The sequence below is a fragment of the Chamaea fasciata genome, unplaced genomic scaffold, assembly GCF_029207755.1.
Source record: "Chamaea fasciata isolate MVZ Bird 193981 ecotype frontalis unplaced genomic scaffold, bChaFas1.0.hap1 SCAF_5, whole genome shotgun sequence".
NCBI lineage: Eukaryota > Metazoa > Chordata > Aves > Passeriformes > Sylviidae > Chamaea > Chamaea fasciata.
In genome coordinates, this window is record NW_027094090.1 from 15,694,684 (window position 1) to 15,720,457 (window position 25,774).

General features: G+C 35.0%; 1 protein-coding gene across 1 annotated transcript in view; it reads left to right on the forward strand.

Annotated features, from left to right (window-relative positions):
- The window catches only part of TBC1D22A (TBC1 domain family member 22A), a 142,770-nt gene that overhangs the window by 72,431 nt on the left and 44,565 nt on the right, over window positions 1-25,774 (forward strand). The window contains exon 11 of the mRNA XM_066182937.1: window positions 2,235-2,362. Within this exon, the coding sequence (XP_066039034.1) occupies window positions 2,235-2,362 (128 nt within the window). The remainder of the gene's footprint in view (window positions 1-2,234; window positions 2,363-25,774) is intronic.

Below are 25,774 nucleotides of genomic sequence, written 5' to 3' on the forward strand. Positions count from 1 at the left end.
ATTCAAATAATAAATTTAACCCAGTATCTCACTTCAGTACATTTAACTTGCAGCTAGATTTTTCTAAAGCGAAGGCAGACATACAATAGTAATTCAGCATTTGGTGTAAATAAGTGATCTAATAATGGTGCAATGGGTGTAGAACTGGCAGAGGATAGGGCGTAAAGAGTTGTAGGGAGTGAGGCTATATTTGGCAGGTGAGCATTTACCAGTAACTTCCTTAAATGTTCAAGCCTAAGGCCAACTCTATTCAATGTTATCAGTGTTCTGGATGCAGGAGTTGAATGCCCCATTACCAAGTCTTCAGATGATGCTACAGGAGGGCACTGTTGACTCTTGAGGAGCAAGATGCCTTGGAGAGGAATTGTTAGATTGGAGCATGGCAGTCATCAATGAATAATTCATTTGAAATTAGATTTGAAAATTTAACAAGAACAAGCTGAAAGTTCTGCACCCATGATGAAGTAATTCTGAGTGCAGGTATAGACTGGGAGAGGAGGGGCTGGAGAACAGCCCTGAAGAAATGGATCTGGTTTGTCCTGACCAGGGGAGCAAGTCCCATCCTGGGGTGCTTGTCAAACACAGCATCAGCAGCTGGTCGAAAGAGTTGATTTTCCCACTCTATTCAGTGTTGGTGCAGCATCACCTTGAGCACAATGTGTAATTCTGGGCCTCACAATTTAAGAATTTGTCTATGTTTATTTATGTTTATATTGTGGAAGGATGTGACTTTAGGAACATAGATACCAGGTCTGCTGAAGACTGCTCTAGCCACAGATAAATGGATACTGACAAGTGCTATGGAGAAATACCAGGGCTTAATACATTTTCATTGATATTTGTTTTCAGTTATCTTTGGAGACAAGATGTGATAAGTGGACCTTTGGAGTAATGTCTTGTGATGTCTTGTTTTTTAAAAGACTCCTCATTCTTGATTGTTTTTAAAATCTAAAAGATTTCTACTTCCAGCTTCCATATTGAGACAACTGTTTTATATTGGCTGATACTTTCATATAGCCAAAAAATACATCTTGAGGGGGAGAAAAAAATGAACAGCTTCAGTCTTTATTATAATTTAGTATCACTTAATTTCTGTTACCTTATCTAGGTAATGCTTCCTGTAATAGTGCTGCCATACTCTTGGGACTATTCTTTTAATTAATTTAGTGGTATTGTGCCTTTTTAGATATTTCTTAAATTTGTAAAATTTGGAAGATGAGCATTTACTCACTGTTTTAGCTGATAATACACCTCTGTGAATTTGGATGAGCGGATGATCTGGGCAGCAGAAATCTGCAAAGAATGTATTTGTATACAGAAAGACAGTAGGAATGTCTTACTAGGCTTTAACAAAGACTTCTTGTCATAAATTTGTCCAAAATAAGACATTAGCATTTCTGCAGTATTTGTCATCGACACCATGCTAATGTCATATTTGAGCCTGTTAACTAAAGCCTGTTAACAGAATGTCTGTGATCCTTTTTGCAGAAAATTCTCTCAATATAGACAAGCCATGTTGCAGATTATTTCTATTACTCTAGCAATAACCCGCGCAAGTGATTATCACAGCTTTCAAATAGTATATGTTCTACAATAAACACAGTGTTTGAGAGTACTGGTTTAGAAACCATTGATTGGTACTGGTTTTATTTGCATTTATTTGTAGTACTAAGAAATTATTTAAGCTGCAAATTAGTTCAAGTTTTCTCACTGTATTTCCTAACATTAATCTCACTTCTTCTTGTCTCAAATGAATGCAACATTTACATGTCCTTTCCTTATATTTCTTTACCTTCTTAATTTAATAATTTTCTTTTTTGATTGCCAAAGTTTTATTTTTGAATGCCATTGTTATTTGAAGTGATGTTTCTTTTAGTGTTGACCCAAATAATTTGTAGCCTAAGGAATTAGTGAGCATATATGTACCTAATAATTTCACAATTATAACTTTGTATATTTTTTTTGTATTTTGTAAAACTCTGATCTTAATGTTTTATTAAGATAGTGCAACTCAGACCAGTTATTTAATCCATCTAGTGACAGAAAAATCAGTCCAGTGTAATGTTTAACTAATTTATACTTTGGGTGTTCTCATTTGGTTGTAAGAATTTGCATGCACGACCGAAAGTTATTTCCTTGAGATTGGAGGAGTATTTTATTGTTTTAGGCACTGCACTTGATACTTCAAGATTTCAGAGAAGTTGCAGTAAAATACCTGTTTATTCTGTCTTCAGAACAAGTTCATAGGCACTTGGATCAGCATGAGGTGAAATACTTGCAATTTGCTTTCCGTTGGATGAATAACTTGCTGATGAGAGAAGTCCCTTTACGGTGTACCATCAGGTTATGGGACACATACCAAGTAAGTACTTTCTTAAACCTCCGTAACTCTGGTAATATGTTTTGAACATGCCAGTATCTTTGTGAGTGGTTTTTCTTGAATACTTTGCTTTAGTGTCATCTGAGAATCACCATAATAAGAGAAAAAAACCTTCAGTGATCACCACTACTTAGAAACATTTAATGTCTTCAGTCTTCTTGCCCTTCAAAGCCAAGCACTTGATGTGATGATATAATACTAAAATGAACACTCACTCAAGGTTAATATCAATGTTCCCTTCTGTCTCTTCAGAGAAGAAAAACATTGAATTGTACCTAATCAATGTCCTCCATCAATTCTGAGTTTCAGGCTTCTTATTGTCCATCTGCTTAACTATTCAATCCAATATCAGCTTCAATCTTCGGTTCCTCATCCTTTGCCATGTCTTTTGTCTTACTGTTTGTCTAGACAAAACTCTTTATGTTGCTGACCTCTTGTTGTGGTAATTATTTTTCCTCAATAATTTCTTATTTTCAAGAGAAAGAATTATTATTTGAGAAAAGTGGTTTACCCATTCTTAGTTCTGTTACTTGATGTTCCAGTAGCTTCTGGTTGCAATTTTTGGCTATATGTTTAAACTATATATCCTTATCTACCAACTTTGTTGTTGAAGTTAGCGGGGGGAGGGAAAAGTAATAGTATTTTAAATTCCGTAAGAATTTTCAGCTGTATTAGTCAGTAAATATGAGATTAACTCATAACTTATGCCTTGTAAAGAGATATAATATTTAATATCTTTAAATATCAGTGTCTATATCTACTCATTATGTAGAAATGTTCCAATAGTTTCATACACTTTAATGCCAGAATGTGTAGTTAGATCATCTATCCAGGCCTGTAACAGAGGGTGAAGAACTGCTTGCTCTTCATTTAATGAGTCCAGTAAGTTGTTTCAGTGAAGTCTGATGGTATCCAAATCTGAAAAGAACACGTTAAGAAATGAGTAATCTATCTACTGTTAATCTGTTCTAAGAGGTGGTGTCCTTGCAGAGTTTATCTTCAACAAATATCTGAACTGAACATGGCTATTGTTTCCATTTGAGGTTCTTTGGCCTCCTTTGTTTCATTACCAGGTGTATTATTCCAGTGTAAAATATTTATTTTTGTAAGACCTTTCTGATAATTTGAAGGATTGAGCTATTTAAATGCTTTACTGTAAGTAATTTATCTCCTTTTGAATAATTTTTGTTGCTGTTGCTGAAGTATTTCTAGCTCCTGAAGGTTTTTTGCCATGCTACCTCTAGCATTGCACTTAGTTCCTAAACATTAGCCTTATCTATATGATAAAATCGTGTAAGAGAGCCTCCTTAATCCGGCTAACCACCCATATGTGCCCCAAAAGTAGATGTTTTTGACAGAATTTCAGTTTGAGCTCATCTCTGAGCTATGATTCTATGATAATGTTGAGAATTTTCCTTGGAAAATGAAGTCTGGGGTTAATTCCTCAACCTATTGCCATGCTGAAAGGAATCCTTTTTCATTGGTAGTCTGTAGGCACCTCTCAAGTTGCACTTCAATAGGATCTTTATCCATAACAAGTGCTTCTGATTATTTAATTATATTTTTAAAAAAATCGGATGTATTTAAAGTAGTATTTAAAAGCTTAATACTTAAATCTTTGCATGGGATTTCCAAGGGTATCTTTTAAATCAAGGTTTCTTCAAGGTATTTATATCTAAATACCTAAATGGAATTCTTATACACAGAGGGGAGACTATTTTTGTATATTGAACAAGCTTAAGGAGTAATTCTGTGTTTTGACTCAGCAGGTGCAGCAGATCTGTGCTGTTTCCTAGGTTTCATTATTTAGTAGACTGTTCTGTATGCACATCTTATTTAATCGTGTATTTAAAACCAATAAGGATGTCTTAATGTAGAGACCTTTTTCTGATGCAACTTCAAGCAATTCCTCAAGTTACTAATCAGATTTCAATTGTGCTTATATTACACTGATTATCAACCTATAATATGGATCTTTTCATCCCGATGCTATGGATAATGAATGCAGTGAACCTGCAGGAGCCAGTAAAGTTCATGCAAAGCTTTTGCTTAAGTATTAAGCAATAATGTTACAGATTTTTACCCAACTTGTCATTAAGCCATTCTGTTGCCTGTGATTTCTAACTTAATTGTTTACAACTGTATTATCAGTGCTGCTTTCCAAATGGAAAACACTTCAGTGACAGAATTTGTTCAGTTGGTTTTCTTGTGGTTCATATTTTTAACTGTAAAGCCTGCTATAAGCCAAAATATCTCTTGCACTTAAGAGATATATTGTTAAAGAAGTTTTACAAAGGGCTTAGCCTGTGATGTTGGATTTGAAAGAGAGATGTAAAATGAGTAAAGGCAAGAAATATAATCAGCTTTTCAGGTAAAGATGGGAGGAACAATCCTACTAATAATTGTAAGAGCTGGATAGATGTTTAAATACTTTTCTCCCTGAACTCAAAGGCTGATGATCCTGTTATCAGGCTTGCTTTTGCTAGCTCATGTATCCTAAAGCGGTATATTAATGGCACATGGGAATTCTGCTTAGATTTAGACAGTTTTACTGTCTCCTGTTTCAGTGGGTACTTAGGATGTGCCTGTACTGACTTCTATTCCCTGATATTTGTGAATTACTGTGAACAGAAATAGCTTTACCTGCACTTTAATTTCAGAAAGGTGAGCTAATCATGTTGTTATGTAACATCAGCAGGGACATTTACAGGCATTCATCCCTACACTGTTGATGTCAGGCTTTTGCTAAGACTCTACCTACCTTGTGGCTCATGGGAAGGGTGGGGCATTTTGAAGGGCCTGTTTACTGTCATCTCTAGTCCCAGTGAGTGTCATGATGTGGGAATGAGAGAGGAACAGCATCAGAGGAGGGTTCAGGATGGGTGGGACAGTCAGATTCCTTATTGTAATGGCAATAGAAAGGCAGGTGGAATTATCAGATCCCTTCATGTCTGCACCAGAAGTGCACCCTGGCTCTGTTTCCTGCAGAAATCCAATGAGAAGAGACCAGTGGCACCTTTTGAAACAGAGGATCTGCTGCTGCTGCTGTTTTCATGGAAAATAAAATTTTTCTCTTTTGTCTTCCTCTCTCCCCAATAAAGTTGAAACCATCCCTTGTTTTGCCAAGCTGCCTGTTTACCCGTTTCAGTGAAAAAATAAATACTGTGCTGTTTCCAGCTTAAGTTCTAGACTGGTGATTCTCACAGCAGGCCCCAGTTTCTCATGAGCTGCAACAGAGGGTTTTCAGGGGAATAACAGCACACTTAAATAGCCTGCTGTTGTGTATTTCCTAGTGTGAGAGATAACTGCTCTTGGCTGGAGGTGTTGGAGCTGCATTCTGTCTCTGTATTTGTTACTGTTTTTCCAGTGACTTTCGTGAGAATCGAATTGGACACTTTAATGATGTCCACCTCTGTGGTGGAATATATTGTAGTAAGAGTACTCTGGCTGGAGTCATATTCTCTGTCTAGTTTAATTTAGGATTTATCAGTCAGTTGTTAGGGCCTGTGGAGTAAGTCATTGAACATATCCAAAATACCTGTACTTGAGCTAGTTAGAGTTGAGGGGAAGAGAAATTTGGAAAGGCTCCCAAATCCTCACTTCACTAAATACTCTGTCATTCTGTAAGTGCATCTGAAATCCACTAAAATACATCACTGTCTTCTGAAGGACAGTGTAAAGTAGAAAAAGTAAAGACACTATGCAATTTTGCTTACAAAAGATATGTTGGGAAAGCTTTTTAGCTGTAAGTATTTAGTTTGATTTATTCTTTAACCTGAATTGCATTTTAATGAGTGAATTATCCCACTTTTTCACTTGTTTCAAGCCTTGGTTTTTGGGTTTTTTCTGTGGTTTTTTTTTTTTAATTCAGTAAATTCTTTGTAAATTTTTTCAAAATAGAAATTGCTTGCTGAGTTATAGCCAAGACATTTAAAATTTAAATCCACAGAACTGAAACTGATTAATATGAATGTTCATGTCCACAAACCAAAATAATGTAACATGAGACCTGAGTTTTATCTTTTATTATATCTTGCCTTTTATGTTATATGTTATTATCTTTTTTGGCACAAAGGATTGGTAAAATGAAGTAGCATGTTGGCTGAATTATTCAGTATATCTAAGTGTTTAACATAATTCTATGGACTTACAGAATGCAAGTTATTTTTATATTTGGTCCTTGACAGAAGGATGCTTTGACACTATTTTAAAGATTGGTCTGCTGTTTGGAACTGACTTTCATGGCCTTCTAACTTTAACTCAAGATTCCACTTGCTGTATTAGAAAAGGTGGAGACACCTCAGTGCTCAGCATTTGTGCTGTCTTACTTTAGATAAAGTATTTTATGTGCTTACCCTCAAATCTCAGAAAGTATCCCTCCTTCAGACTAAGACATTTTATGGCTGTTTCCATTGAAGTTTTTATTTTCATTTATTTAAATTCTTAAAATATGTGTTGACCTTTGAGCATTTCTAAGATGTGCTGTGTTTATGGAGCTGTGTCCTCCTGTGTTGGGGGATAGGAAGCAATGCTATTCTAGTGATGGCAGCCATTCCCAGTTCTTCCTCCTTGACTAGAAATGGCAATACAGAACTTGAATGTCAGTGCTTGTATACCAATATTTAGAGCAGAACAGTGTTTAGTTTTGATTATCAGTGTTTTCTAACTGCTTAAATAACTGTTCAAAACTACATTTAATTTGTAGGCAGTTTGCAGCTGGAAGGAATGCCATCAAATTATCCGGATGCAAGATAACAAGGTGTTATACTGACTGGTGTTTTAAATAGGATTGGAATTTTCATAGACATAAAAGTACTTAATTGTATTTATTTTCCATGTAGAATGGAGTGGATGTATTTTTCATTAAAGTGTTTACCTTCTGATCCGATGTTCTCACATAAATCACCTTTTTGTGTGGTCTTTTGTGCAGTGATTTCTCTGTGTAACTCACCATAGTAGTTGTACTTATTTTGCAGAAGAGATATCAACACAGGTTTCATATCTAAGAACTTGCTCAGAAAAAAGAAAATGGAAAAAAAGTAGCAGCTATGTATATTAGTTTTCAGTTCCAAATACATGCTGTCATATGCTGTGTGAATGTTTAGAGTTGAAGCGTACAGCCTTAAATTTTCACCTGCCAGGAGGCATTTTTGTTTCATACCATGTCGCTGACTGCTGTATTGCCAGCTCGCCAGTAAGTAGCTGGTGCAGTTGACATGAATAATGCACTCAGACTCATTGGAAACACAAAACCAGGGAGGTGAGGTAGGTACTGTTTATGGTCCCCTGCTGTCCTACTTTGCTGCATTGCCCTGTTCTTGTATGAGGAAAACTTTATGGTTACCAAGGTACCTTAAAGCTTACTGTGTAAAATTAGGCACAAATGAAAGAATTTATAAAATCCTGCCATGTAAAATGCAAAACAGTTATGAAGATTAACAAAAGACACAGAAAAAGGCAAATAATAACACCGATGGAATTTGACAGTACTGGTGTGTTGATTTACTTTATTCACTGCTTGAAATAGGTTTTTCTTCTAGTTTCTATTCCCCTCAGCTCCTTGGTCGTATCTATTAGTTTTCTTCACATTAGGGAAGTGAGGAGGCTGATGACTACCACAGCCAGTGCAAAGGAGAGAGGATGAGAGAGAAGAGCTGTGATTTCAGCCCTTGTGTTAGATCAGAATGATTGCGTGTCCTTATTTGCCATCTTTCTGAAGATTTTCTTTCTTGATAGATAGTACATTTCTCAGATTGCATCCTTTAGACAAACTTCAATACAAACTTCAATAGGGAGCACCTGTTGCTGGTGGAGCCTGCCAGCTTCTATCTTTCTCTCTGAAATCCTGCAGGTGGGTCTAGAAAAATGCATTTTTTTCTTCTTGAAATTTATTAATTTTTCTTAATCGAGGAGACCAGTGCTTTCTTTGCCCACAATAAACACTATTTTTTTTTCTGGAAAAGGTAAATGTATTGACCACCATTTATATCTTCCCTTCTTCAAGGAAGACTGAAGTGTATTTTTCATTTCTTTGGCTTAATGTTCATTTTTATTTTCATGTATCTCCTATTGGACCTCAGGCTTTATTGGCCAAGATGGTAACAGACATATTTGTTTCCCATTTATTTGTTGGTATAATTTATGTAGCACATTACTAGCTCTTGATTAAGGGGATATTGTTTAAAAGTAGGCATCTAATATTAAGTTTTAAGAAATAATATTGGTATAATTTTCCAATTGTATCTGAAGTTCTGAGAATCCAGAAATCTTATGAAACTCATGAAAAACTGCAGAAGCACATTTTCTCTCTTTCCAAGTGGAAAGTAGGCCTCCAAGTCTAGGGAATTATTAAAATAAAATTTTGGTTACATAAATTGTAACACCACCACCTCTTGCTCCTCCTTTTCCCTACCCACCCCCCACCAAAAAAAAAAAAAAAAAGACAGATTAAAGAGTGGGAAAAAGGTAAAAAGGTTACACATAAAAATGAATTTTGTCTGTCAATAAGTCATTGGAATTTAGGAAGTGTTCAAAAAATGCAGTTGTAGTTTTTTCCTATCTTTCTATTTTTCACATAGAGCCAAACAGTGAATTTCATTCCCTGAACATGAGAACGATTTAAGTGTTCTCCAGTAGAGTTGTCTTGTGTTTTGTGCTTATTTTAAAAAAAAATAATCAGTTAAAGTTGAAACTGGAGTCCATTTCTCAACAGACACTGTGGAATCTATAAAAGAAAGATATTGCTGTATTGCTACTCTGGTCTCAATCAAAGCCTTAAGCCACCTGAGACAAGAGAATCAAAATAAGAGTATTGAAATCAAATTTAATTTTCATGGCCAGGAATTTGGAGTGTGAGACCTCTCACTGTTCCGGTCTGGTCTTTTTGGACCACAAATATCCTTGAACTGGATTAGGTTAAGTGAACAAAGACACATTTAGGTGAGAGCAAAACAGTGGGGAAGGATATACCCTCCCATCTTCTTCTGTTAACAGGCTTCATTATATATTTATCTCTTATACTGATTTTTAATGCCTATTAAGTATTATTAAATATTTATCTAATTGTTTTACAGTTTACTGCTTAAAACATCCTGTGACAGTGATTTTTTTGTAATTTCCTTATGCAGTGTGAAAATTTCCTTCTTTGTTTTAATAAAAGATTCTTTTGAATTCACTTCCACTTACTTCTTTGTTATGAGAAATTGTGCCAAATCATTCTTTATTCACTTTTTCCCCATCAACTGTCTCACAACTGTTTCTATCTCTCTATACATTCACTCTTTTTACAAGCTGAAAATATCTCTACTTACAAAAGCCATTTCTTGTGCTTTTTGTGCTTATTTCTCTTGTGTAGTAAATGGAAACCTCTTAAACAGTTGAGAACACCATAAATGAGATTTAAGTTGTTCATTTCCTTGGTTTTTTTTATTTCTTTATTTATTCCTTTTCATGCCATTTCTCCTATCAAAGATGAGTACTTCAGGTAATTGTTCATAGTTAGTTCGACTTGACTGTCTTAGTTGTTCATGTCATGGATGACATCAGGTGTTTATGCTTTCCAGTGTTTTTACCTCTGTGTGTATATCCAGACTGAATTTCACTTGTCATTTTATTATTCAGTGACACAGCAGCTTTCTGGAACTTTTTGAAGGCAGTTTTATTTTTTTACCAGTAAAAGATATTCTGAATAATTTTGCATCTCTACCAAACCAGTATTTTTCAAGACCACTTAGTATTTCAGTGAACAACACTGATTCTATTATTTTTGTCCTTTTAATTCATGAACATTTTCTCTCTCATTTGACAGTACTTTATCTTTAGAGTGTGGCTTAGTTACCTTGTAAGAAGTATCTGTACATACGAATATTTAATATCCAAATACTAACATTTGGGTAGGATCATGTCTTTCAGATTTCTAGCCATTTGTCACTTTGAAACTGGCCAGTAGGTTAAATGTTCTGGAGTAGGGGAGACAGACATAGTGGGATATCACCTTTCCTGCCAGATGTAAAATGTGAACATGAAATTTTAATTTTTTCAGGAAATAAATGTAATAATACTTTGTGTCTTGATAGCGACTCTTCTTGTCACTACCTGCCATAGTCTGTAAGAGAAAACAGCTCCTGGGTTAAAAAGCTTCAGTGTCCTCAGGAGGCTGTACTCAGATCATGCCTCTACTTTTGATTCTGCCACCTCTTGTTTTCACTTGGGAATTTTTTTAGCTCCCTTCTTCAGAGCTGGAATTCACCATCCTACTCTCTACTGAGCCCAGCCTTGATCTTTCCGACTTCCGTTATAATTCAGGAAAACCTTTTCACATTGTTCTCTTTAAAAGTAAATGTAAAAGTATGGTTTAAATCATATTTAATTATTTGGAACCATAGGAAGATATGAACAAATAACTTTGTTACCAGGGCAACCTTCCACTGGCAAGAGTTGTGCTCATTAGGAATTTATTGTGGCAGACAATTATATTTCAGTGGTACAGCACCACTGAAGTCACCAACCTCTTATTGTTTGTCTTGTGTTAAGTGTAATCTGAAATAATAGAAAGCTTGAAGAAAAAACGGTAAGAGTGTTAGTCAAAAAAAGAACCACACTGCTTCAACCATATATAGATATGTATAACTTTATGTGCAGTCTTAAACACGCCTAAGGGTTATGTGCACAAGGGAGAAAAACAAATTTCTTTAACAATAATTCAGCTTTTCAGTGTGAAATTAGAGTACTCTCATTCATATATGAGAGTATATATGACTATAGCTCACAGGTTTTCTCCTAAAATAGAAAAAAGCCAGATGGTATTTGTCGAATTATAATTGTGTATATATATATCTTTTGTTGATCATCCAAGTCTAGTTTGTTAGTTTTTCCTATTTATTTTATAGTTTCTTGTGGAGAGACAGAGTTCCCAAATTCTCAGTGAAAGCAGACTAAGTGGGTCGTGATTTTCTGCTGGACCACATTCTAGCCTAGAGCAGTGTGCACATTCAGTTTCCCAGCTGTGATCTGCAGTTTCACTAGCACTGGCAGATACAAATCTGACAGTAGCAGCCTCTATTAATGCTTAAATATGACTCCCCATTACAGCTGAAGTTGTTAACTTCACACAAATACATGCCTTTGAATGGGTTTGCATGTTACTTGGCAATACATGGGAATTTCTGTGTTTAGAGGTCTGTCAGATCCAGAACTCCAAAGTTCCTAGTCTGTCCTTCCTACCAGTGGCCTTGCAGTGAGCAGCAGAGGTGGGGTTCAGTTTGAGATATAAATGCAAGGAGATAGGTGTCTTTCTGTAAGTTTGTGTTCATTGCTGCGTTGGGTATCTAAGCTTCACCCAGTAAATAAACTCAGGAGCCTAGAGAGAGATTTAGAGTGATTTATGGGATTTATGGTTTAGAATGGCTTATCAGCTGAATGCCTTTTTAGGCTCCATTGAACATATTGATTCCATCTTCATTAACTTTGTAGCATAAGTACACAGTGTGCTGGTAGGCACTCAGATTTAAAAATCTTCATCTCAAAATGGAAGCTCTCTTCATTTTTGCAAAAAGTGACTTAAAATTCTTTTCTTAATATTTAAAAGGATTTCTTATGGTGTGAAATTCTTGATCACTAGATCAACTGTTTTAAAGTAAGTGTGAATTGGAAATACGTTTGTGTATTGTTAATTTTTGTCCATTTTTCTTTGGTGGTATTCATTGAAATCAGGGAAGATTCAGTGTGGAAAATAAAAGGAAAAAGATGAGAACCCATGCTTTTTTTGAGGAAGGTACTTAGACATGCAAAACCAGAAAATCAAAACTCAGTGATATGCATAGGGAAGCCTGTAGGTTTTTCTAGGTTCAGGTTCTTTAGGTAGCTTCCAGTACTATTGAAATAGATGTTAATTTTTCTAAAATGCAAGTTGATTGTGAATGCAGAGAGAAAATACTTTTTCTTATGCTTAGCTTAGCTTGAAGAATGTGAGTAATCCTGTCTTGGTTTAGATAGACAGGTATCTGCCAGGGAGGGTTGGAGTCTCCCTTAAAATATAAGCCCCTCCCCCCCTTTTCCAAATTATCATAAATTTGCAATTAAAAGGCTGTCAGGCAAAGATTTTGGGAATAGGTGTAGCAGTTCTTTACTAGGAATATAAAAATACAGATGTTGTAGTACAGAAGAATAAGCAAACGAATAAACAAACAAGAAATCCTAGAAAACCCTGACAGAGTCAGAAATACAACCTGACACCCTGTTGGTCAGGGTGTTGGAAGCAGTCCAAAGTAAGCCCTCCTGGAGTGGCAGATGTGCTTCTGTTGGAGTAGAGATGGTGCCGTTGAAGAAAAAGGGTCCAGTAATGGTGAGATGGGTCCAATCTTCCTCCAGAGATCCGGTGGAAAAACTGGATTCCTAGTGGGACTGTGGCTCCTTTTTATCTAGGTTAAGATGGTTTGGCTCCTCCTCCCTGTGTGGAGCAGCTTACAATAGTGCACTGTAATGTGTAATGTCATTGATGAGCTCTTAATGGTCCATTAGCAGAAGACATTGCCATGGAAGTAGTGAAACAAAGAAGAGAGATAAGTAGCACTCCACCATCTGATAAGTGACACTGACCCATTTGGGCAAAGATAAGCAATTCTGCTCCACCCAGATGGAATAGAATAATATGCTCTTTACAAAACCCATGACAAATCCCATTGACTTCAAGAGAACAACTCATGAATTTTTTTATTTAAGCACATACTCTCAAGTGCTTTATTGATCAGGGTTTTGGTGAATGCATATAGAATATTTGTAGAATGTTAGATATAGTCTAGAAAAATTTGTTTTGCTCCTTGGCTACTTTGAAGTAGCCAGTGTTACTAGAAGGCAGCCTTATTAAAATTGATATTGTTCTCAAAGACCCAAGTCTGGAAGAGAATTGTGTTGCTATATGAGAAGACAAAAAGGAAAAAAAATGCCTTTTTTACATTCATGTGCTCTTTAATTATATGTGTCCTCTCATAGAGCCCTTCCTCACTGAACTTCATTGATGTGTTTTAAGACTACATTACATTTAAGATTACACTACAATTTCAAGTTGTTTAGTATTTTAAATCCACTTAGTTTTCTTTTCTGAAGCTCCAGTTACTTGTGTCAGTTACTGTTGTTCATAGAAGTGAACACTAACAAGTAAACCATGACTGCCGTTTGACTTCCCTTTTTGTTCTGATATCTTGTGGTTGTTAAAACCTGAACACATGTACAAAGGTCCTAACATGTTGTACAGTTCTCTGGTTCCTTGTTTCAAATTTATAAAGACATCCATAGCTAACACTGCCTGCAAGGAAAATCTATTAAATGTTAAAGATAATTTTAGCTTTTTGCCACTATGTAAGACATCATACCTAAATTCAAACACAACTTTGGCGGGGTGGGGGCAGAAAGGACAAACTAATATTTGACAAATCCAGTAAAATTCAGTAAAAATAGCTTCTTTATAGCAGCGCAGATCCTTGTGAGGGGCGTATGAATTGGTATAATTAATGTTTGTTTCTGGAATGGGCAACTTCATTAGAACTACATGAAATAATAAAAAATCTTATCTTCTTTTGTCTCTCCAGTCCTTTAGCTCTTAATAGTGATCGCTACTTTAATACTTTGGCCTTTCTTGTATTGCTGATACATGACAGTCTTGTGCTTTGCTCTGCCACTTGCATTATCCTTGGCTGTCTATTTTGAGAGCTATTCTATCCTTTCTTCCAGTCTCACAGGGGTTCTTGGTTCTTTTTCACTCTTTCTCCTCCATCCTACTCATGGGTGATCTGAGGCTTTCTTAAAACTTCACTGTCAGCTTATGCTGATGATTTGCATATCTACTTTTTCCGTGACCTGTCTTCCTTAGTTAAGATATGCATTTCAGAACTGTATGACAGTTCTCCTGAGATAGCTGACTACAGTTACTGATACCAAGAATTCCTCTTTTCCTCGATAGAGCTCTTGCTTTTCTTATTACATAACTTTTTCTAGTAGATTCTGCATAGATTTTTTTTGTTCAACATATTTTTCTCTTACATTTTCCAGACAATCTGTGCTGTACTTTCCCCTCACAGAATTTCAAAAACCCCGATTCCTATTCTTGTTTTTTTTTTCAATTTTCATCTAATACAAATAATATGAATCCCTTTAAATCAGATGGAATATGTAATTTTCTTCTGTCATTACTTGGATGTTCCATCATTCAGTTCCTTAATTTTCTTGACATTTTTCTCCAAGTATTCATATGGTTATCCCAATTTAGTTTGTATTCTCTCAACAGTAGTTCAGAAACTACTGATCAAAAATCTCCAACTGTTTCTAGGTGTATATAAATCTGGTAAATGTTGGCTGTTCTGTGCTTAGTTGGAATTGCTTTTTTTGTAGTATGAAATTGAAATAATACTACTAGTGCTGCAGGTGTGTAGGTGAAAATGAAGAAGTTCTAAAGTGATGCCTAACATGGCATCAGGCATGGACAGGGATTTTCAAATGTAGTCTGATGTCAGCAGTCCTCTGGGCTGTCTTTAGTAAGCATTATTCCACTAAATCTTTGCCACCTTTAGCTGTTAAGATAATTCCTACACAACAAAAAACCTTCAGCATGGAAGTCTTCAGTTGGGCACTACTTCAAAAATAAAGTTGTCCTGATTATTCAGATCTCTGAACAGAGTATATACTGTGAAAGTACAAATTGTGAAATACGTAGTTAATATATTGGTTATTCTGATTAACTATACAAATATTTTATTTTATATTTTAAATTATTTTTTAAAATTATGCTAAATAGTTTGTTTAGCATATTTTAAATTAGTGAATTAATTTTATGCTACCATCTTTAGTTTTGTTTTAAATTTTGACTAATTTATTTACCTTCTTGAAAACATATGTCTCTGAGTGAACATCCATTTCTATATTCAACTTTTTTGGCTACACCCTAATCCATTTTCACTACATGTGCAATAAACCATTTAATAAACTTGTACATGGGAATCAGTGGGGAAGATTCATTTCGTATAACTCCCTTGTCTTCAGTAATGTTCCATAGGGTAATGATATCTTTCAATGAAGCTAAAATTCAAATTTCTTTAAAACACTCACTCAAGACTAAATATTATATCTGAATCACAGCTTGAGCATCATTACTGTGTTGCAGTACTGTCATGAATTTGTAAAGAATGAAAGAGTTTACAAAGTGAAAATAAATAGCTGTTGTGGGAAACATCTTTCAGAGACGGTGACTCCACGTCTGCTGTTGCAGTTTTTGAAAGCTGTGACTGGTGGTATACTTGAAGGAAGATAAGTTTCGATTCAAGTTGGAGATATGTGGGTTCAATTCTGGAACTGTATTTTTCCACATTAGGGAGGGCAAAAAGGGCTTGATTTTTATTTAAGAATTAATTGTAAAAAAGAACAATGTACTTTATATGGCTTTCTCAGTTTGTATTAGCCCTGATGCTTGGGAAATACTGAGTTTATGCAATCACATAGAAGTTGAATTGCGTGTTGCAAATGGCACATGTTACTCATTAATGTATGCTGGCAGAGGTTGCAAAAAATGCCTTTGGAAACTTCATTTGAAGATAACTTATGAAATGAATTTAAAAAGTGATGCTCTTTTTTTTTTTTTTTTTTTTTTTTAAGTGCCTCTGGTTGAACTGGTAATTTTTGAAGTTTAACTATACCCTTTTCTCTAATATTTATAGTGGACTATATACTGAACTTAGCTACTATTATTTTGAAATGTTGAATATTATTACACTAAGGATACTTCAGCCCACTTTAGCAGAGTAATAAAGCACACTTGTATTTAGTTGATTACTGTGATTTCTTTTCATTCCATTTGCAGGGATTCACAGTGCTTTAATTTCACACAGGCTAGCTTTTATTTCTCCACTTTTTAAAGCAGCACTGACAATTCACCAACCTTTCTACCTTTGTTTCCAAGTCCTTCAGTTGCAGCTTTTGTATTTTCCTTGTTTTTTTGAAATTTAAAATGTTTTCTCGATCCAGTACCACTAAGTTGTTGTTTTAAAGATGTTTTTTTTACAGCCATGGAAATGAAAATTTATAGCTTTTTTGAAGAGTGTGGTGCCAATAGCCATGCGGCTCATTATGGGGTTTGTACTTACATGTGTTTATAAGCAATATCCTGTGGGAACCTCAGCCCAGACTGCTCTGACCTTCCCATCATCTCCCATTGCCTTCAATTACTTGCTAATGTGAGTGCTGACATAAGCTTTCAGATAACCCTATTCAATCCATTTTATATAATCCTGGATTAATTAGACATAATGTTAAGGCCAGTAATGCACTTTGTTATTATATGGAGATCAGTGCAGTCGATCAAATGGTTCTTAGTGTCTAATGTTACTCAGTGCATCTTCAACATCTGCTGAAAAAAATGGAAAAGCTGTGCACGTTTTACAGTAGTCATTTCAGACTATTTGTGCTTGGTTAACAAAAAATCACATATATCTAGATTTGATGACATTGCTGTATCATTATTACACGATAAAATTAATAATTTATTTTTGCAACTATAAATCAGAACCTAGCACAGCAGGTCACCTTGTCATAGAAAGAGCTCTGGTTAGTCAATCAGGACCTGCTTTTCATAAACCCATGCTGACTATTTTGCAGATTTTTCAATTTCTGTTTTAGTATTTTTTTTCCTGTGTAGCTCAACAGTTCCAGAAATTGTCATGTAGTTTTCCATATATGTAAAATAGTTACAAATTCCATGTACATTTTTAAAATATAGTTGCATCTTCATGAGAAAACATACAGGTAGTTGTGCTTCATTTCTTTTTAACTTATTCTTTTGTGAGAAGACTGTGTTTATAAATGCCATCAGCAGATGCTGTCAGTGTATTTCAATTTTTTTTCCGTGGAAATTTGCATTAGAAAGATGTGATACCAGTGCTTTTCCATTTAAATGCATTAGCATCCACTAAGGAAGTTGCAATACCTGCATTTTGAAGAGCAATGTATGTTGTGCAAACTGATGGATTTTGTTAATCTAATCAAACTGTCAAAGCAATCCTTCTTACAATATTCTTCATAAACCCAGTAAGCATTTGAACTTGTGTTTTATGCCTTTCTTCTAGCAGAAAGTAAGCACTGATCACACTCAAAGTATTTAGAAATGAGAATATTAACAAAGATTTAACTGGCAAGCTGGAATGCAACTGAGTAATGAAGAGGAAAACCTATATCATGCTCATCAACAGTAATTAAAATATAGTTTGTAAACTTACAGCTGATACTTTAAAAAAACTAAGGTATATATTATCTATACTTTTTAATATAGCATTTCAATCAAATGTACTTTCCTTTTTAGGGATAGCTGATGAGTAGTGATTCATACAAAGCTCAAATTATCTTCTGATGTGATAATCTTTCAACCTGCAGATTAAGTCATACTTTAAAACAGAGATTCATTATAAGAGGGTATTTCTAAATTTAATGTGATTTTTTTCTACTGACTAAAAAGACATGTCTAAATGTCATTTTATCCTAGTATACTTTAGATATACTTAGTTATTTTAACTCTGTTGTTATTTTCTGTTGTATCACATTACTTCAGAGACTGAACACAGGGGAAATATTAATAGCTGAGTTGATTTATTATTAAAATGTCAAATTGGAGAAAACGTGCTCAGAAATACTACTGTTGGGGAGCAGATCAGAAAAACCCTACTAAACATATTTCAGGATAGTTTGCACTTAAAGTGTCTTTGAACCTTTTCTTGTTATCAGTTTTGACATAATAAAGTTGCTGAGTAGTTATCAATTCAGAGGAGACAGTGCAAGCCTCTGGGAAGTACTAATGGAAAGGTATTTTGAGTACCACTCAAAATTACTCCTTTATTCAGTGTGAAGGAACTTTGTTGATTAGAAATTTTTTTAAAAAAAGGTCAACTTCAATTACTTTGAAATGCACAGTAGATGAAGTTGAAACTAAACAGATATTCCTTTATTTCGTATCTGAACAAAAGAGTAGTATCTGGTCGGATAACCAGCTGAAAGTTTTCAGATCAAAATAGTTTTAAGTTGGTGAACAGAAAGTACTGCAGATGTCTGTACTTTTCCTATGTGTGCTAGTTGTACATCTGATATGTAGTGTCAACAGAAGTGATCAGGAAAGAAAAGTGAATAACAGAATAGGAAGGCCTGCAGCTGGTAAACAGTCATTCAGAATAAGCATAGAACTGAAACCAAGAAAAGCAGAAAGACTGTCTAAGACAGAGGGACAGAAATACAATGGCACTTGAAATTCCCATTCATGCAAATGTAAAGGGACATGGAAAGATTTGGGTAGGAATAGGAAATTATATTCTGATACATAATCTTTAACCATGAACTGTGTGTTGCCAATTAGGAACAAGAACTGGAGGTCATAATACTATTAGGAAAATGTTAGAACGAAGAACGAAAGAGACCTTAATTTTGCCATGATATAAATCTATGGTGTTCCTATGGAGCAGGTTGGAGGAAGTCAAGAATAAGTGAAAGTGAAGAATTGTACCTTCAAGATTCTTTAGCCTGGTTGGGGTTGGGGGGGCAGAAGTGATTGAGAGGAGAATGTAGCATAGGTGTACAAAGTACATGTGACATAGGAAAAAGTTCAGTCACATTTAAAAACTTGTGTCAGGTCCAAGTCTAAGATAATTCTTTACACAGCACACAGTTTAATTGTTGAACTCTTTACCACAACACTCTATGGGTCCTGAATGTTTTGTGGATTCTAAAAGGGGCTGAGCAAACTTGTGAAAGAAAAATCTATCATTAGGAATTGAAGCAGATTCCAATATCTGGGTCAGGATACCTCTGTGCTATGATGCTGGTGGATGGGAAGAAGTTTCCTAAAGCTTGCACTTCCTTGGGTTTTCCCTTACCCAAAGACAAGATATTCAACCTAGATTCTTTCAGAGTAGCCATACTGGGACTGAAACTCTGTTGCTAACATTTGCGTATATGCCACATAGAAAAAGATCTTTAGGTTAGAAAGGTTAAAAAAGATGCTATGTTTTTACAATTTTTTACAAACTCTGTATGATTCAAGACTGTCTTGTTCTATAAGGCACTGTGTTTTTTCACAACCATATAATGGTTGGAATGTTTTATGTTACCTCTAAGGTCTAAGGAATGCAAAGTTGACATGCAAAATTAGGCAGCATGTCGTTGTCCACAGTATTTTTTAGCTTGCAATATTGATATTGAATTTTTCTTCTAATTTAAATATTTAAATAGAAAAGTGCAATTTTGCTCTGTGAGGCATTGAAATCTGTGTTTTCTATGTAAATTTGTTTTGTTTAAAAGCAGTATTCTTAAATGTGTCCTCTTTTACTTTTCAAATATATTTTCTGTTCTTCCTTCCACGTTTAATTTGAGCACTTGGCAGTATAATACAGTAGGAAAATTTAACTTCCTTGTTTGGTCTTCAAATATATGAAGAAAGCTGTGAGGAGAGCTGACTTCTTCATTCAGTCCAGGTCACCAGGTTGCTTGATTTACTGGCAAATAAATAAGCAGAGGAAAGTGTCAAGAAAAAAAATCGATACAAATATTTTACATAAAATATGATTTGTATTATAGGAAGATTATGTCTTTGCTTCTAATTAAGAAAGCCTAGAAATAATTTTTCATCAAAGTTCTTATTTTTAATGGGATTGTGAAAGGTAGACCTTTTTGTGTTAGTAAACTTACTCAAACTGCAAAGTCATTTCCTTTAGGTGTTAATATTGCTCATAGAGTAAAGACTTGCTTTTTGTTTGTCTCCTGTCTTTACTGCCTCCTTTTCCTGGTCTCAAGCAAACATCCATTTTGACCTCCAATGTTTCCAGTAATCCCCTTTTTCAAAATTTATGTCTTATTTAGTTCCACATTATTCATATCAGAAGCATTTTGCTCTTATATGTGTTTAAATGCCAGAAGTGCATATATTTGGAAATAAATATTTCTTTAATTTTAATCATGATGATTTCCCACTACAGGTAAGACATTTATGTTGTTTAACAGCACTAACAAAACCTAATGTTATGCTTTCAGCAGGTGTGCAGGGATGAAGTGGGGAGAGCAAAGTGTAGGAGGGATGAATCATCTTGTTTTTAATATTTCTAAATAAATTTCTAAATAAAACTGTTGTGTTAACATGCTTTGATTCCTCAAATAAGTTCTTGGAAAATGAAGGGAAGATAAAAATTTCTTTCATCTTTTGGGTAATTTAAAACCATTCAGAATTTGGTTTTCTTCCAGGTTGTCCCTTTATATGAGTACTAAATACCACATTATTAGGTTTTCCATCATATTGCTAAGTCTAAGTAATTAACAGAAAATTTTGCAAAGTCAGAGTAACGTTGCAGGTACTTTTATTGTAGTAAATAAGTCTTGTAAAGTACTTCTTGATTGGGAATTTAACAATTAACTAATTTTGGTATTAAAATGTAATGACTATCTGTTTTCTTTTTTTCTCTGTTTTATTATTTAAGTTACTCTGTGCATTTTATTCCCTTAACTTTTATTCAGATTTATCAGCTTGTTGTTATAAATATTTTTTCCTAGTGTCATGTCCAATAATTCTGCTAGTGTCAGTAAAAAAGTAGACTTTGTAGGGTTAAATCTTCATTAAATGTTTTTACTCACCAAAGCAGTTTGTTTTGTTTTCTTCTTGCCCTTATTCTGCTTCATTGCTTTTAGAAGTACAAATAAATCCTGAATCAGAAAACTCTTCATATTTTGAAGGATTTCTTGGAACTCCACTTCCTGGAAGTGTGAAGATGAACACATGTGGAATCATGCATGCCTGTTCGAAAACAAACCTAATCTCATGCATAATCCTGAAACTGATGCCTATGAATTCATTAATGTTGTGTAAAAACAGTATGTTAACAACCTTGAGAAGTCTCTATCTCATCAAGCATGAATCTTCTTGCAATGTACCTTTGGTGCAGCCTAGTTCTTTTGAATAATGCTATTTACTGACACCAAGTGTGAGTTGTCAGTGCTTCCTTGTTCTCCTGGCAGAGAGGGGGTTGAACTTGCGGTATCTCAGCTGCCATTAAGTTCTTTCCTTCTGCCCATGGCTATGAGGAGGATCTTTTTCTAATTTAACACTGTTGTTTATTAGACGTGATTAAGTTTAGGCAAAGCAGAGCTAGGCAGTTCTGTATCATGCTGTTGTGAGGAGGCAGGAAATGGCTGCCTGACCATGTTAGAACTAGTCATTTCTGGCCCATTTCTACATGAGACGTGAGTCAGTTTTACTGACTGCATGTGCTAATAACTGGTTTTTTATGATGTAATTAGTAGAACTGAATAGAATAATTAATTTGAAAGAGACCTACAGTTATCATGTAGTCCAACTACCTGACCATATTATGATGAATTTTTGTTGCTCACCTGCACTAAAAAAAAGAGAAAAATATCAATCCTTGACTGATTTCTGTTGATGCCTTCTCCTCCTTACATTACTAGGAAAGGGTGTCACCAAAATCCTATGTACTAAAGTCTATCACCACTGCAGATACAATTTTAGCTGTATACTTTCACTGGGGAAGGTGTTTTGTAGAGCTTCGTCTTGAGTTTTGATCTTTTTACAAGCATGATTGAGAGGTGCAGGAAACTATTTAACACATTCCTACTGGAAAAGTTGCTGTTTATGTCACTGGAGCAGTGTAGTTTCTCAAGAAAATGTGATCAGTTGAGTCACTCATTAAGTTTTACTGCATCTCTGGTGTACTGAGATGTCAGTTCATGTTCTGAGAACAGTGTTCAGAAGCCTCATTCACTTGCCACATCAATGCCTTATTCCTGAGAAGAAGCACAAAAGTCATTCTCTGTTTCTCCAAGCTGGAGTTGATGCTGGCATACTTCACAGCAGAGAGATTTCACTGTGTTCCTGTTCACTCTAAAATGAAGTGCAGAGCGTAGTGCACTATTGAAATAATCTGCTTCTGGTCAAACACAAAGGCATTTCACAGTCTACAGCACCATCCTTCATCCTTTATGGAGCAGCACAGGAATTTAAATAAGCTCTCATGCAAGGAAGATTATTTCTTTTTCGTATAAACATTTTAAATGAAGGGAGAAAGTCAGAATATCTTAATGACTGTCAGGAAATAGAAGCACAAACCCATTGGGTTTGTGATTATGAAGTATAAGATTTAGAGAATTAATGGACTTGCAGCTTAGTGTAGATTTAAAAGAGAAGGTCCTACAAAAAGAATTCAGTTTTCTTAGCTTAGATGATTTGTTTTCTTTGCCAGCTTTCTGGTGTCTGTCCTCCTTTCAGCCGTTCTATCTTATCTACAAGACTGTGTAGATTTTTCCATATAATTGTTAAAATAAGTTTTGATTTAATAGATTTAATATTTAAAAAATATTTAGTAGAAATAAGCTTTCTTGAGGAAAGACACTGCTTTATAGCTGGTCAGAAAGTGGAATTTATCATAACTAACTATTGAGATATAAATTTTGGAAAGCACTTTATAATGTATTTATTACTGAATATCCACTGATGTACATGAGCTAGAAAAATGCACTTTTTATTTTTCCTGCCAAAGCATAGCTTACTTTCATGGTGGAGTTTTGATTATGTATTTCAAATTATAGAAGTAATTGAGAAAACCCTCTGAGTTTGTCTTAAAAGCAATAGTAACTTATAAATGGCAGTTCAGTTACTTTCCTGAGTTGTCTGATAGCTTTGTCTATATGGCAGTCTAGATTCTGGGGGCATATTTGCAGAGATTTCATATCAATCTTATCCCCTTCTTTTGGCTAAAGCTGTGTACACAAGACCAAACAGTGCAGGGAGGAGACAGGCTGAGCTACCAAAAGATTCTACTTAGAATATCAACAATCATCCATTTTTTGATCTGAGCTCTAGTTTTCATCACTTTATTAAAATGATTTAGAACAAATTTGTGCTTAGGTCCTTGCATTAGCAAAAAATAAAAAGTGCTTAAGAAGAATTGTGCATTAATAGATAAGACAGACTCAGAATTTCTACACAGAATTTCTCACTAGTAGCATAATTATTCCAGTCATCCTTTTCCTCTGACAAATGGAACACAACTGCTGCCAGTCGTCTATTAATTGCATCCTTTTTATCAACTTCCAACTCTTTCTATTAAACTGTGATATGCTCTATTTAGTGTATTATTCTGTAGAATTGTTTCTGAGTATTCCCACTGAACAGACATTTATTTTTGTCATGCATGTGTTTCTCTGCGAGAGTGAGGGAGTGTGAAAGAAGGTGTTGAGCAGTGTCAGATGAAGCTCATTGCTATTCTAACGGCATGACTGAGCTCCTTTAGGAGGGCATTCAATCCTTGGCATTCATTCCCTCACACTGATGTGATAACAGAATAAAAGAGCTTTACAGCTGATTGAAGTCAAGTAGTAGAGCCATTGTAAAGGCTCAGGAGAAGATTACTGATGAATACCATTACTCCTGGAGGTTGGAGTAGCAACTGTGCATGTCCCTGCTTTCTTAAAGAGATTGAATAATGAAAGAGAGCATGTGACAATAATTCTGAATTAACTATGCTTTCCTTCCTAGAGGGAAGATGGGGGTGTCCATCTGACTTCAGAGTACTAAGAATTATGTCATGAATGTTTACCAAATTCTGAGAAATCTTCATTTTTAAGTGATAATTGGAGTTGTGACTCTATTAGTTCTCTTTTTTTGAATATCAGAATAAAGGAAACTGGGCATGATATTCCTCTTTAGTATGGAGTGAAAAGGTGTTTGTCCACTTCAGGTATTAAAGGAAATGCATAGTTTTTCCCATCTTTCACACTGCAACATTCTCATTTTTCTTATGACAGGAGACAGATTGAAGGCTTTGAACTTACTGCAGTACATGGAGTGGTCTTTGCTTATAAATGGAACAGAAGATGGAGATAAAATCAAAGGCTCTTCTGTGGTTTAGTTTGGGAATGTTTTTGAGACTAAAATAGTTTGTGTCTGATTGTTTTTTCCTGCAGAGAGGGAGTGTATGGGAAAACATTGCATGAAATTCCTAGTCTGACTTACTTTTTTCTGTTACGCTTTTAAGTAATGAAGGAATAGGAGATAAATGAAACTGCAAGAAGACTTTCACGTGCAAGAGAATAGTTCATAACTACATGTACTAGCTCTGACAAGACCCTGGATGCTCTATAAAACCTCAGGTTGGCCTTAGCCGTGGTTCAGTACATGACTGTATGTGAGAATGTGCTTCAAAAGAATGTTTGCAATCCACACCAAATCACAGTAGTTGTGTTATTCAGAAATTACTTTCTGAATCCTAGAAAACTCCTCAGAGCCTTCTCTGGCCTCTGCAAGATTCTTTTAATCAAACTCTGTTTACCTCCTGATCCTCTCATCAGTCTTTCTGGCTCTGGTTGGTGTTCTTTGCTGTAATTTTTCTCCTCATGTCCCCTGGATCCCTGTGATCCCGGGAAGTTTCAATTTGTCTGAAGGGGAGCTCCTAAGGGATCTCGCTTTTTCCTCTGGAGACATCATCCTGACCTCCTGTGCCTGTTCTTGAAAAGGAATACAACCCCGACAAACTGAAAGCATATAATAATCTTTTGCAATACTCTTCAATTGGATCATCGTAAATATCCATAAGGATTATTGTACATTGTATTGCATAACGTTTAATACATATTCCATTGATTGTGGTAGATTAGAACAATTGCATGCTGTGATTATTTTTTGTCCTTTATCTGTCTTTGAGAACAATGGCAGAAATTCCATAGATTGTGTTGATATATCTGAATGAAAAAGGTATTATGAAAAGTAATAAATGGAAATTATGCCTCCAACTTCTATTTGCACTGAATTTGTTTCTAATGGAACTTTTATGAAACACAATAAATAGTATTGAAAATGCAAGTTTTATGAAGTGACTTAGGAAATAGTAATAGTACCTTGAATAAGCTAAATAGATACAAATAGCTGTACAGCAGACTTTTTGCATTCTAGGCAGAAATTAATATTTTGGAGAGGAAACATGGTCTAGTATATAGGACAATAGAGATAACAGTTGAAATACCTGTGCTTTCCTGCTTTTTCATTTCAATACAGTCAGTTTTTTCTTTCCTTCTTTCTTGCAAAAAGTTATGGATGAAAATTTCCAGATAACATTGCCTACTGTTTCCTTTCTGTAAAAGGAGAACAGACTTTGTGAAAGTTTATATAAATTATTAAATACAAATCAGCTCAACAAAGACTGTATCTTCTGATTATCCTTTAATAAATTCTCATGTTGCAGAAAAGAAATCTTATTCATTGTGCTCAAAAAGTTCCACGAAACTAGTAGCATTTTTGTGATCTGGCCTTTAAGTTCTAATAATCATCCTGTTTGTTAATAAACAGGTTTTCTTCTTTCTAATGATATTCTT